Source organism: Myxine glutinosa, chromosome 11 (assembly GCF_964187855.1).
Source record: "Myxine glutinosa chromosome 11, kmMyxGlut1.1, whole genome shotgun sequence".
Lineage (NCBI taxonomy): Eukaryota > Metazoa > Chordata > Myxini > Myxiniformes > Myxinidae > Myxine > Myxine glutinosa.
The window spans coordinates 108,701,886-108,717,265 of NC_136271.1; the positions used below are offsets into that span (position 1 = coordinate 108,701,886).

At 42.5% G+C, this 15,380-nt stretch overlaps 1 protein-coding gene across 5 annotated transcripts in view; it reads left to right on the forward strand.

Annotated features, from left to right (window-relative positions):
* The window catches only part of LOC137437008 (sorting nexin-5), a 128,808-nt gene that overhangs the window by 59,250 nt on the left and 54,178 nt on the right, over positions 1 to 15,380 (forward strand). For all 5 annotated transcript variants that reach the window (XM_068131301.2, XM_068131298.2, XM_078786992.1 and 2 more), the window contains exons 8-9: positions 1,463 to 1,493; positions 5,365 to 5,452. In XM_068131301.2, the coding sequence (XP_067987402.2) occupies positions 1,463 to 1,493; positions 5,365 to 5,452 (119 nt within the window). The remainder of the gene's footprint in view (positions 1 to 1,462; positions 1,494 to 5,364; positions 5,453 to 15,380) is intronic.

Below are 15,380 nucleotides of genomic sequence, written 5' to 3' on the forward strand. Positions count from 1 at the left end.
GTACAAAGGCTTAATTTGGGGACCCACACAGACTTGTGTACTCATAAGGAACTTTAGTGCAGGAGAAAGTGATTTTGTCATCACGCCTGCGCTGCACCAACCCCACAAACCATCACCCATTCATGCACAGGCCAATATCCCCCATACTATTCCATCTCCAATGCATCCAGGTACCTATATAATTCAAATTTTACCTATCTACCTCCTCCACTGCCACTACCTTTCCAGGGAGACCATTCCATCCATTAAATACTCTGACTGAAAAACCCCTGTCTTTAAACTGTCCTAACTCTCATGTTTAGACAGCTCACAGGTAAGTGTTCTACCTCTGTACCATCCTGTAGGACCAGGGTTTCAGGGGGGTGGGAGGTGTCTTTCAATTTCCCATTGCAGATGGGACACCCTTTGAGGATGCCAGACCAAAACAGTGCTTTAATCATATCAAATTCCACAGAGAATCATACAGGAACAGACGCCAAACAGGCAAGCAATAAACTGATGAAACCACGCAAACACATGGCCTCTGACCTCTGACCTCTGACCCTAACACTGCCCACTGAAATGACATCACAAATTATCAGAGATCCACTGATTTTGCAGTACTACATATAAATAACAGATTTTTTTTTTTTTTTGCTTAACATTTTCTGAGCACTTTTGTTATATCTCTGCCATAAAATGTCAGTTCCTTTAGTTACTGGTGTATCGATTCATCTGCCTTTATAATTGCTGAACATCAGATGCTGCACCTGCAACATGATTGTCTTTGTGCCTGAGCTTTATTCATAAACATTCCGTTTATGTGTTTGCGTGACGTTTCATCAGTTTATTGCTTGCCTGTTTGGCGTCTGTTCCTGTATGATTCTCTGTGGAATTTGATATGATTAAAGCACTGTTTTGGTCTGGCATCCTCAAAGGGTGTCCCATCTGCAATGGGAAATTGAAAGACACCTCCCACCCCCCGGAACCCCTGGTCCTACAGGATGGTACAGAGGTAGAACACTTACCTGTGAGCTGTCTAGGCTGGGTTTCTTTTGTCAGACAGACTATACACTGTCTGATTGGTGCTTCACAGGCAGGGCATTGCATCATAGAGCTTTCCATTACCGATTTGGTGCTTCTCGTCCGCTAGCCTTTTTCAGACGTTAAATATCTCGTCTTTTGATGCAAATTAGGTTCGTTATCACCGTCACCTTGGACAAGTTCCAAATTCCTGCCCTAATGTGCGGGGGCATTGCACGAGCAGCACACCCACGACCCACGCGTCGGTAATGATGCACCGGTGTGCCAAATTGATAATTGAATTCTGGTCCAATGTGCATTTGCTAAGGACAACTAGCATGGTGTGAAGCCTCCAATGAAAGATCATCACAGGTCAGAGCTCACTCTGTCAATGTTGTATACAGTATTTGCACCATTTGAGACAATGCAACTCATCTCCAGCATTCCTTCCTTTCCGCAGAAATTTATTGACGTGGCCGTTTGTGAACACAGTGAGTTTTCCATCTTTACTCCCTTGTTTTCCCCTATTTGTGATTTTTCTCTCCTTCGTGGTCACTGCTAGCATCACAAATTCTTTTCGCTTTGCCATCTTGTGCCTTGTGTCCTTTTGCCATTATTGCCACAACGACACCAACCGCGTTATTTTATTGAGTGATAAATGCAGTGAACAGAAGAAAATATCTCTCCCAAAATAAGGCTTTAACAACCTCGCGGGAGCTCTTGTCTGCACTCTCACGTCTCCATGAATCTGTCTCTTTGCAGCTCTTCTGGCTCGTGGACACAGGTGGTGCTGTTGATTACCGTTAGGGTTATGTCAACACTGATTTGTGCAAAAATCGTAAAACTTAAATCCAGACTAATTTATGATGGCAAACTGTGGGGAATTCTTATATACCCGATCTGGTGTTTTAATAAGGCAATTTACGGCAAACAAAATGCTGGGCTGCTCAACGTAATTCAAAAATGCAAAATCTTCCTTATTCCATAAGCTTGGCATGGCCCCATGAGTCGTGGACAAAAGGCACCGTCTTGTCTAGGCAATAATAGCTTTGGTTTCTCCGCATTTCCCTTTCCCTGGGAATGCTGCTGTCACCATCTGTGGAGAGATGGGTGGCCACCCGAGGCCTGGGAAGGCATTACGGTTGATATGCTGCCGTGTGGCACGAGTCGTTCATTTTGACTCCGAGACAATTTGGAGGCAAATGTTCTTTTGATGTTATCCTGCACAGCGCTCGGGTACTAATCACAGTCCTCACAGTAAATTGAACCTCGGTGAACCCCTTAAAAAAGAAGAAGAAGAAGAAAAAAAAGAAGAAGGTTTTGCTGCTTCATTTTATTTATGTATTTTGTTCCTTTCCACAGTGAAATGAATTGCAGTTCTTTCAATTGTAAAGTATTTGATGCTTGTCTTTAGTCATTGCATGCTCCGATTACTCAAAATATCGATTGAGGGAGTTTGATCCACAAAAGTGTTTTGGGCAAAGCTTTACATTGAATAAATCATCAACTAGATGGTATTCATCGAATACTTACCCTGCGCAGTCAACTTGGTGTGAGCCAGCTCTTCTATTTTTGAACATTTTTTTTTTTGATCCAATATGGCTGGCAGACCACGTGAGCGATGACATCATAAATTTATATTCCCTAAATAATTGTTGCATAGATCATGCTCAATAAATTTCAAACTGATCAGACTAAGCGTTGTCCCTGTCGAATTATGACGTCATAATTATGGCACCAATGACATTATCGTTAACAACACATTCCCCATATGGCTGACACGGCACACACTTTACTTTACTGAAATGCAGACCCAAATGTTATATTTTCGTCGAAAATCGTCGGAATTTCGCCAAATCTGTTTTGGTCGTGTGTTTATGTACCTCAGCGATTGACAAATCTGAAATCAGAATTTTATTTGAGGTCAAAATGACCCCGTAAGGTCGCTCCGTACTTTGCCTGCTCGCCATGGGCAGTGTGATAATTAATTCCATGCCCACTCTCGAAGACTTCTTCTTCACGCAATAACAACTTCTAGCTTCCAGACCGTACATCCAATCATCTTTAAATGTTGCACACTTGTTACGCTTCATTATTTCTACTATAATATAAAGTTTCATGTCGATCAATGAAGCGGTTCAAGAGTTGTAAATTTTTTTATATATTCGTTTAATTATTCATATCTGCCAAACCACATCACCTATCGCAAATTCCAAAAGGTCATTTTAGTAGACTGATATGCTGAACACATCTGTGAAGTTTCCCCTCGATAGGGTTAAAAATGAGGGAGGAGCTAGGTTTTAAAAGTTTATGCTTAAAAAAACGTCATAACTCCAAAACCATGTGATGCATGACGTCATGCTCGGTGACTTTTTTTGTTCGCCATGGGTATGCGATTCTGCCTGAAAATTTTGGCCTCTATCTGTTCAGTCGTTTTGGAGAAAATTGGATTTTCGTCGTTTTTTTCCAGGCTTGTCACAAAACGATATGGCGGCCGAACCAAGTGACCTGCGGCGTCATTATAATTTTATTTCTGCATCAATTTATTTGGTGCTTCCGATTTCCGATGATCCGATCCGATGATTTGGTGCTTCCGGTGATCTCCCCGAGAAGATGCTCAAGAAATTTCATCCTGATCAGATAAAGTTTTTTACTTGTCGAATTATGACGTCATAACGGCGGAACATATGACGTCATCATTCATATATGTTATTCTGCATGGAGAGTTCTTTGCAATGAGACCTGTCTCAATTATTTCTGTGCAGCGGTTTTTGAGATGGGGGTGCAAAGTTTTTTGTTTTTTTTCCCAAGATGGCGCCCGTACCACGTGACCTGTGACGTCATAATATTCACTGAAATATTCTACAGGAGGAGCCCCTCCTGTGGTGAAAATTTCATGTCAATCGGACCAATGGTTGCCGAGAAAATGAATTTTTAAAATGCAGGCACGCACGTACGTACACGAATGCTTAACCCTGCCTTTCGCTTTGCGGGCGCAGGGTAAAAAGCAATGTGTAATATCCATTCGGTAGCTTCCGTCATGGAAGTTGGACGGAGGTAATGTTTTCACCCCTGTCTTTGTCTGTGAGCAGGATATCTCAGTTATGGACGGATTTGGACGAAACTTTGTGGACAGGTTGGATGTGTGATAAGGACCAATTTTTTTTAGATTTTGATGAAGATCCGGATCTGCAAACGAGAAATTTTGAATTTTTAAGTGATTATTCACCATTGAGAGATAGGACCAAAAACAATATATTTCAAAAATTGCACGATAAATATATCTATCTATAATTCCAGTAATCTCTGTGTGTCTGTGTATGCGACCGCTGTTTCTCGACAACCACGGGTCCGATATACTTGAAACTTGCCAGGTATATTGCTGGGGACCCGAGGATGTGCCTTTTCAAGGTTTCATATTAATCGGAGAAGTAGTTACCGAGCTATGGCGATTTCTTTACCAAACTCCGCAAGCCGTTCGCTTTGGACCAAACCATTTCATGTAAATAGAGGGGGGGGGGGGGATTGTCACCGTACTCGCAAGCCGTTCGCTTTGGACCAAACCATTTCATGTAAATAGAGGGGGGGGATTGTCACCGTACTCGCAAGCCGTCCGCTTTGGCTTTGCGAATGGACCAAACCATTGCATGTAAATAGAGGGGGGGGGGGATATAATTTTGTACGGGCATGCCCTAGTATATATAATCACGATATTTCAAAGGCTGTGGACGGATTATGACAACTTGGTGGATGAGTTGTGTAGGTGACGAGAACAAGCCGATCAGATTTTGGTTCAGGTCCGGATGCAGATCCGGTCTGTCAGTGGGATACAAAACGTAAACTGTTCAGTCTAGCTGAGGTACGCACTCTACCGAGTGCCTTTCTAGTTTGAAACATTGATTGGATACTTGGAAGCTTTCTAATTGGAGGAGTCAACCGCAGAATATCGATATATATTCTGCGGAGGAGTCAACCGCAGAATATATATTTGAGATTAAATTGATAAAATCCTTTCCGTTGTCGAATGATCCTGATCGGAACTGCACTGACGATTTGTGGATTTTCAGCGTGGAGAATAATTGATGAATCTTTTTTCTTCCCGGGTGCTGTCGTCGCGAATGACATTCATTGAGGTTCGGCAACCTCATGTGAAAAGCTACAAACTCCGCCGTTCTCATGCCAATAAGTCAAAATTGTTTATATTTCTCTGTAGATTTGTATTTACAATTGTGATTTCCGGCTTTTATCTGGACTTAGCTTGAAATTAAAAAAAAATCCTGATTTGCAAGACTTAGTGAGTTAAATAAGAGCAAAGCATAATGGCTTTCTCACCTTTAGCTGTTGTCTTCTTTCTTTACATAGAGATGGCTGTTGCATCAAACTACCTGTCTACTATGTTGCTGCACAACGTCTCTCCGGTTGAATCTCCTGAAGATGAGCTATTCTGCAGGTGCTCTTACATCATCTCGATGCCTTCTCCTGATACACTGTCCAGCTCTTTCCTCCCCCACCCAACCAGTTCATGCTTCCTTGGCTTGTCCTCTGACAAACCTTGCAAAAATTTTCAACCTTAACCTTGATTCTGCATTGCCTTAGAATTTGTGCCCATCTCATGTTTTATAAATCCATATCCTATGGTTGGTTGTGGGCTGAAAATATAGCTTATACTTAGCATGCTCATTGAGCTGGCTCGTCTGGATTCAATTCCCAATTTGACAATATGACATTCATGTGATTCACAGGCAGAGTCTTGCATCAATGACTATGCTGTTCTTTGAGGGGGTGTTAATCCAGCTGTCTCTTGTATTACCCTTTGTTGCAAGATGCCAAGGATCTCCATGCCTTTCAAAAATAGTAGGCCTTTGTGTTCTGGTAACCTGGCCAAATTAAAAATCCCCCTCCCGCTAACCTTTGCACTATGATGTTAGGCCTCTCTCGCCGGTTTGTGAAAAGTTGTGCCAATGCAACATGTTCCATGAACAACAGATTGCAAATAATTGGATGTGGTGTAACTTAGACCTGCCCCCCTTTATGGATTGTCCATAATTTTTTTATGCAAATCTCACTGAAAATATCCTGCCTTACTCCCCAAACTCTCCAACCAACCAACCCCACACATGGCTTACTGACTTGTTCGACTCTCGTAGCCAATGTGTGGCATTCAACGGAATGCTTTCATCTCCCCTGTTCAAGGTAATATTCTGGGCCCAGTCCTATTCCTGATCTTCATGAATGATCTCTCTCACTCTCTGGAAATTCCCCTTTATATATTTGCTGATGACTCCACGCTCTGCCATGACATCCCTCATTTGTCCAACAGATAGGCAGCAGCCTCTTCATTCTCTGCAGACCTTGACAAAATCAAACTGGTCAAACAAACCTCTTGAGAGAGTTGTCATTCAGGCTCCTGGATTTCACTATCAGTCATGATCTTTCTTCGGCGAACCACATTTCAGTTTGCCTCCAAAGCCAGCCGCCGACCAGGCATCCTCTGTACAAAGACCTTCCTTTTCCTTAGCACACCTGAACTCCTCTCCATCTACAAGGTCTTTATCCGCAGCATGATCGAGTACTGCTCTCACATTGGGCTGGCTCCCCTGCATCACAATTTGGTCCCTGCTCCCCTGCTCTCCCTGCTCCCCTGCTCTCTGCTCCCTGAATCCAGTTTTCCCTCCTGAGTTTCCTTCTGTATCCATATTATTCATTCCATGCATCCTCTCCTGCCCCTCATTCCTCCCCACACCCATTGTTTGTCTGCCTCTATCTTGGCTTTCAACTCTGTGGTTAGGGTTTCCCCCCATCTCTCTCTGCTGTTCCTTTTGGCCTGTTGTCCTGATCCGTTCAGTGTACTAGTACTAGCACGAACTCTTCCAAGAGCCTCAACTATGTATACAAAAACACGCACGTACAGTGCTTTCAGAAAGTATTCACACCCTTTGACTTTTTCACATTTTGTTGTTACAGCCTGAATTTAAAATGGATTAGATAAACTTTTTTGTTACTGATCTACACAAAATACCCCATAATGTCAGTGAAAACATGGTTTTAGAAATATATTATTTTTTTACTTCATTTTAATTTAGTTCTAAGGTTTTGCAAATTTATTGAAGATCAAATACAGAAATGTATAATTTACATAAGTATTCAGCCCCCTTAGACAATACCTCGAAGAAGCACCTTCAGCAGTGATTACAGCTTCGAGTCTTGGTTATGTCTATCAGCTTTGCACATCTGCATTTTGGGAGTTTCTCCCATTCTTCCTTGCAGATTTGCTCGAGCTCTGTCAAGTTGGATGGGGAGCATCAGTGAACTGCAGTCTTCAAATCTTTCCACAGATTTATCAATGGGATTCAAGTATGGGCTTTGACTGGGCCACTCAAGGACTTTCACATCCTTGTTCTGGAGCCATTCCAGTGTTGCTTTGGCTGTATGCCTGAGGTCATTGTCCTGTTGGAACATAAATCTTCACCGCAGTCTAAGGTCCTTTGCTCTCTGAAACAGGTTCTTCTCAAATATTTGCCTGTATTTGGCTCCATTCATTGTACCCACTATCCTTAGTCGTCCAGTCCCTGCTACTGAAAAGTATACCCATAGCATGATACTGCCACCACCATGTTTCACGGTAGGGATGGTGTTAAATGGGTGATTAGCTGTGCTCGGTTTCTGCTAGAAGTAGTGCCAAATATCATTCATTCTTTCAGGCCAAATAGTTCGTTTTCGTAACCACATAATCCACATAATCTTTTGCCTCGTGCTCCGAGTCTTTCACATGCCTTTTTTCAAACTCCAGGCATGCTGTCAGCTGGCTTTTTCGCAGAAATTGCTTCCATCTGGCCACTCTCCCATAAAGCCTAGACTTGTGAAGTGCTGCAGAGACTGTTGTCCTTCTGGCAGATTCTCCCATCTCGGCAATGGAACTCTGTAGTTTTGTCAGTGGTCATTGGGTTCTTTGTCACCTCCCTGCCAAAGTTACTTCTTGCCCGGTTACTCAGTTTGGTCGGACGGCCAGCCTAGGTAGAGTCTAGGTCGTTCCATATTATTTCCATTTCCTAATGATGGAGCTCACTGTGTTCTTGGGAACTTCCAACATGCTAGAAATTGTTTTTTACCCTTCCCCAGATGTGCTCCCCCTCACTATTCTTTCTCGGAGTTGTACGGACAGTCCCTTGGACTTCATGGTGGAGTTTCTGCTCTGACATGCACTGTCAACGGTGGGACCTTGTATAGAAATGTTTCTTTCTAAATCATGTCCAATCAATTGAGTTAGCCGCAGGTGGACTCAAATCCAGTTGTGGAGACATCTCGAGGATGATCAAAGGAAATTGGATGCACCCGAGCTCAATATGGAATGTCATGGCAAAGGGGTTGAATACTTACTGGCTCAAGACATTTCAGCTTTTCATTTTTATTTTGTAAAAAATTCTAATATAAAAAATCCGCTTTGATATTATGGGGTATTATGTGAAGATCAGTGACAAAGAAAAATCTCAATTTAAATCATTCTAAATTCAGGCTGCAACACAACAAAATGTGAAAAAAGTCGAGGGTGTGAATACTTTCTGAAGCCACCTGTATAAGCCCAAGGGCAGTGAAATTGGATGTTGTCATGGTAATTTTTAGAAACGCCTGTTTTACCACCAGTGATTTGGATTTAAAAAGAAAATCTTGTTTCCAACAATAAAGAAAACGGTAAAATGTATTTTGCAATGAAAACATTCCCAATGACGGAAAACGAATCGTCGCGCTAGTGGTGCTATGGTAAGCAGAACTGTCTGTTGAGGTCAATTCTCAGAAATAGGTGATTATTATACACCGCTCCTTTCTTAATCCATCTCCAGGCACTGCATGACGTCATCGCCGGGCACCAAAGGGGGCCCGGCAATGACGTGCGCTGAAAGGGAGTACTCAGTTTTCACTCTGGTTTCTTGCTTTCTTTCTTTCTTTGTTTTACTTGCCGGAATCGTTGGTTGGTTGGTTGGTTTGTCTGTCTGTTTGTCTGTCTGTTTGTGCGCAGTACTATGTCTATATCGTTGCACATAGCATCGCCATACTTTACACACATATTAGCCTTGCCCTGGAATGGACTGTGCTCAATTTTTTTTAACTCTCTAGGCCCAAGGTCAAGCTCAAGGTCACCCAAAACGTGAAAATCGTTTTTTGCTAACTAGCAACGGTACCCGCCATCACGGTCGTCTCTCCAACTCACAATCCCACGAGATATGCGGAAAGGACGACCCAAAACCAATTATCTTCTTTTTGATTCGTATATAAACATCATTAAAAGTGAATAATAACCTTTGCCAAAGTTCAAACGACGTGGGTTTAATCTCTCCATGAGAGAATTCCACATAGCTATTTGGGCGGTGTCTAAGCGAACATATTGCTGTCTCCATCGAACTTGCCAAGGCCGTAACGCCTATCGGCTCAAAATCCTTTTAACTGCTGACTTGGTAGTTTTTACAATGAAGGAAACGCGTATCGGGAGTACATAGCGATTGTGAATGTGCAGCTCTGAGGCGTCTTTCGCTTCACATCGCAGTGACTGTGAGCACCAACATGGCGGCTGTAAGATTAAAATCTGGCTTCAAGCCCTCTCACCACCCAAAGCCTTCAACCACACATTTAACATGCTAATTCCCCTTCATTCCCGTTCTTCAAAGCAAAGCGGTAAAAATTGTTGTCGCCATTATATATTACTAGCAACGGTACCCGCCCTAAAGGCGGGGCTTCAATTGGGAGGCGCAAATGATTATTTAAACGATTTATATCAACGGGTGGTGAGATCATACCTCTGTGGAAGTACATTCTGGCAAGTCCTCGGTCTCTGACCGATTTTTCATTTCTTGTTTGTTTGGCTGGGCGATATATCTCAGCCATCCTTTTTTTTTCTTCTTTTTTTTTTCTTTTTTTGTATACTGAATCAAGGCTCGTGAAAGAGCTAACATTTATTTCACAAACAAATCAACCAGACAAACAACATATACAAAAAGAGGGAGCGGAAGACAAGATGGGGAGAGAAGGGGAAGCACACAACCACAACATTTGAGAGCAGGGAGAAGTGTGGGAGGGAGAGGGCTTGGGGGGAGGAGGCGTGGGAAGGGGGGGGTGGGGGAAGGGAGAGAGGTATAAAACACAAGGGGACCGAAATTAGCGGGGGTAGAAAAGATCAAGATTTTGGATGGGGGAGGATAAGAGATGGTGGTGAACAGCTGTTCTAAAGACCTGGAGGGGGAATGGGATTGAAGAGTGAGGGAGTTTGTTCCAGAGGCAGGAGAAAACAGGAGTGAAGGTGAGCAGAAAGTCTTGATTTTGGCAGTTTAACCATAAGAGGGTTGCAGGCAGATCTTGTGCGACCTGTAGGAATATTTGGGGGACAGAGCTCAGAGAGAGCTGGGGGGGCAAGGCCAGAGAGGAGTCGGTAGAAGACGGAAAGACCACCAACCTGCCTGCAGTGAGTGAGTGAAAGGCCCTTGGAGTTAGCTTCATCGCGGGAGATTCCAATGATTCTGAACGCTTTGGTTTCAACAGCGTGAAGACGAGCTAGGTGTGAGGCAGGAGCACCAGACCAGAGGGGAGAGCAGTATTCCATAGAGCTGGGATGAAAGCCTTGTATGTGGTGAGGAGCTCAGGTGTGCCAAGGAAGGACTTCGCACGACGGAGGATGCCCAGTCGGCGACTGGCTTTGGAGGCCAGATTTGAAATGTGGTTTTCCCAGGAAAGATCATGGCAAATAGTGAGACCCAAAAGCTTGAGTGACAGAACTTCTTGGAGAGGATTATTCAGAAAGTGGATGGGAGGGTTTTCCAGTCGGTCTTTTCGGAGAGACATCGTAAGAGTGTGAGATTTATCAGGATTGAAAGACATGTTCCATTTGTTTGCCCAGTCTGTGATTTTGTCCAGGTCTGCAGAGAGTGAGGAGGCTGCAGACTGCCGATCTGAGGGATGAGGAATGGAGCAACAGAGAGTAGAGTCGTCAGCAAGGAGATAGAGAGGATTTTCAAGAGAGTCAGAGAGGTCATTGATGAAGACCAGAAAAAGCACCGGGCCCAGAACACTACCTTGGGGAACTCCAGCCTGAACAGGAAGAGGAGATGAGAGAAACCCATTCAGGGCCACACGTTGACTACGACCAGAGAGGAAGTCCGCCAGCCATGCGTGGAGATTTCCATGGATACCAAAGGAGGAGAGTTTGGTGAGCAGAGCAGGGTGCCAGACCGTATCGAAGGCACGTGAAATGTCAAGGGAGACAGCTCTAATTTCCTGTTTGGCGTTGAGGACCTCCATCCATTGTTGAGAAAGCAGAAGCAGCATGTCAAGAGTAGTGACCAGGTTGTTTTTTTTTTTGTTTTGTATACAAGATCGAGGCTCGTGAAAGAGCTAACATTAATCACACAAAAAGACAAACCGACACACAAAACACAAAAAACAAGGAGCGGCAGACAAGATGGGGAGAGAGGGGGAAGGACACAAAAGAGAGGGGGAAGAGGGGGAAGGACACAAACACAACATTTGAGAGCAGGGACATCAGGAGGACTTGGGGGGAGGTGGGAGAGGAATAAAACATATGAACACTGCAAGGACTCTGGGGTGAATTACCGGGGGTAGAAAAGATCAAGGTTTTCGATGGGGGAAGATAAGAGATGGTGGTGAACAGCTGTTTTAAAGACCTGGAGGGAGGAGTGGGATTGAAGGGAGTGGGGGAGTTTGTTCCAGAGGCGGGAGAAAAGGGGAATGAAAGAGTGAAGGTGAGCAGAGAGCCTAGACTTTGGCAGTTTAACCATAAGAGGGTTGCAGGCAGATCTTGTGCAACCTGAAGGAATATTGGGGGGACAGAGCACAGAGAGAGCTGGGGGAGCAAGGCCAGAGAGGAGTCGGTAGAAGACAGAAAGACCACCAACCTGCCTGTGGTGAGTGAGTGAAAGGCCCTCGGTGTTGATTACATCGCAGGAGATTCCAATGATTCAATCTGAAATCTGAATCCAATCTGAAACCAAATTGATGATCAGAGATCAAGCCATGGAGAAGAGGAAAGATTTCATATCTGAAGCAATGATGGATTCCATGACTTTGCTGATAATTGGGAGAAGGCTGATTGGTCTGTAGTTGCTAGGATCTGTTTTTGCACCTTTTTTGTGCAAAGCGGTGATGTTGGCTGATTTGAGCTAGGAAGCTGAAATTTGGGCACAATAGCGAGCAAGTACTTTGGCAAAAAGTTATTTTTGGGTTTTTGTTTAATCTATTAACTAATTGCTTAATTATTATCGATTAATTAAGTACTTAAACTTATCTGGACAATATCTCTGGCACCTTTTGACCGAGGAAGCTGATACTTGGGCACAACAATGACCAAGTGATTTGGCTGTGAAGGGTATTTTTGATTTATTGATTAATCGATTATTTATTCAATCAATGAATTTATCAGTTACAGATTCGAATGAAACTGGTGGTTTAGATATTTTGTCAGCCAATTGATTAATAATTTCATTATTTTACAATTGCCATTTCTTTTTGATTTATTTAATTAATTGATTAATGACTTCATTAATTGTGTGTGTGTGTGTGTGTGTGTGTGTGTGTGTGTGTGTGTGTGTGTGTGTGTGTGTGTGTGTGTGTGTGTGTGTGTGTGTGTGTGTGTGTGTGTGTGTGTGTCAGTCATACTTTTTGTGTCTATTTATTACTTACGTCTATTAATTAATTACGTACTATTCAAATGCGCCTTTTAACCCTTTAGACTGTTGCGACCCCTTGGACCTTGGAAGACCCTTTAACACTTGAGACCCAAAGGACCCAAAAAGTTTTTGATGACCCAAAAAGTCCTTGACTCAAAAGACCCAAAAGACCCCAATGACTCAAAATACCCAGATGACCCAAAAGTCTTTAATGACCAAAAAGTCCTTGACCCAAAAGTCCCCGAAGAACCAAAAATAACCAAGGACCCAAAAAGTCATTGATGACCCAAAAGTCCCCGACGACCCAGAGGGCCCAAAAGACCCCCGAGTCCGGCAGGCAGGTATGCTACAAGGCCGTGAAGACCAATGAAAATTTGGTACAACGGGCCCCCTAGTTTTTATTTTTTATTTTTATTTTTTAAGTTAGGTTCAGATGAAACTGTGGTGGTTTAGGTATTCTATTAGCCAATTGATTCATTATTTAATTATTTTACCATTATTATTTATTTATTTTCACTATTAATCAAATTTATTTTCTTTCTCATCTGGGCAATATCGGGCACTTTTTGAGCTAGGAAGCTGATATGTGGACATGACAGTCACCAAGTGATGTGGCTCTAAAGGATATTTTTGATCTATTGATTAATCAATTAATTGATTTATTAATCGATGTCTAATCTATCTTATTTGTTTCCGATTAATGACTTGTTTCGTTTTCAAAAAGTTACAGCTTCGGACGAAACACTGGTGGTTGAGGTGTTGCAATTAGCCAATTGATTAAGAAATTATTTTACGATTAATGTTTTTAACTATGCAATTGATCAATCAATTATTGTGCACCCCCCATACACCATCTGTGTTGCACGGCGGTGTCGCCGGGCACCTGAAGTGCCCCAGCATTGCCACGTACTGGATGCTATTTATTTATTTGGCATGGGAGCGGTGTACTTTGAATGTATCTACTTGTTTCATAATAATTTTATTTATCAATCTCTAATTTGGTAAGAAATAATTTTCAGTGTCTGTTTGTTAAATAATTTACACTTGTATGAATTCATGAATATGCGTTTGAATAACCAGTCATGCGAGTGGTGCCACGGTAAGCGAAATCTTGCCTGTGTAGAGGTCAATTCCCAGGACTTGGCAAATTGACAAAACATTTGCTCGAAGAAGATCATCATCATTCATCAATTTGTAATTTAGAAGTTGAAAATTTGAAAACGACATTTCTGGAATTGGTGTTTTTCTTAGCAGGTCGGTATCAATGATTGGATTTGTCCAAGGTAAGCTCGTCATTGTAATATGATGATGATAGTCTTGTGGTTGAGGTCCATTGCCCTACTAATGCTTTTGCCCTCGACGTAAGATGTGCATAAAACTTTAGATAATTTCTTTCCCATTTTGTCCTTGAGTTTGAATGCATTGCACGAGGTGGGAAAAAAGGATCACATTATATATATATGTGCAGTGCATTCAGAAAGTATTCAGACCCCTTCACTTTTTTCACATTTTGTTATGTTCAGCCTTATGCTGAAATCGTTTAAATTCATTTTTCCCCTCATCAATCTACACTCAATACCCCATAATGACAAAGAGAAAACAGGATTTTAGAAAGTTTTTCAAATTTATTAAAAAGAAAAAACGGAAATATCACATTTACATAAGTATTCATACCCTTTGCTATGACACTTGAAATTTAGCTCAGGTGCCTCCCATTTCTCTTGATCATCTTTGAGATGTTTCTACACCTTGATTGGAGTCCACCTGTGGTAAATTCTATTGATTGGACATGATTTGGCAAGGCACACACCTGTCTATATAAGATCTCACAGCTGACAATGCATATCAGAGCAAAAACCAAGCCATGAGGTCGAAGGAACTGCCTGCAGAGCTCAGAGACAGGATTGTGTCGAAGCACAGATCTGGGGAAGCCTACAAAAAAAAATTCTGCTGCATTGAAGGTTCCCAAGAGCACAGTGGCCTCTAATTCTTAAAAGGAAGAAGTTTGGAACAACCAGGACTCTTCCTAGAGCTGGCCGCCTGGCCAAACTGAGCAATCGGGGGGAGAAGGGCCTTGGTAATAGAGGTGACAAAGAACCTGATGGTCACTCTGGCTGAGCTCCAGAGATCCTGTGTGAAGATGGGAGAAACTTCCAGAAGGACAACCAGCACTGCAACACTCCACCGATCTGGGATTTATGGCAGAGTGGCCAGACGGAAGCCTCTCCTCAGTGAAAGACACATGAAAGTAATGTGGAAATCAAGTTTCAGTATCAGGAGAGTATGGTTCACAAAGGAACTAATTGTAAATTCAGATGACCTCTAAGGTGATATGCGATAACAGGTCAAAAGGCAAAGACCATTACCTAAGGTTGTGCAAAACAATTGACTTCAAATTTGATAACATGATGGCCGATGGTCTACTTTTCTTTTTGTTATCAAGAAGTTTCCATGTTTTTTCAACAACACTGGGCTATAATTATCATATAACAGATCTGACTGATACTCTTCTTCTCCCACCCCCAATCCCCCTTTCCATCCTAATTCCTTTCAATAAATACAAGCAAAATAAAATAATCAAAGGCCATTGTTATCGTTAACTCTAAGGATGTTTAAAGTTTTTGGACATGTGATCTCCAACGAAAATCTTCCACTTTCAAATTTTTTTCCTTCCTCTACAACCAGGTGGCATTTGTCACTAACTCATTG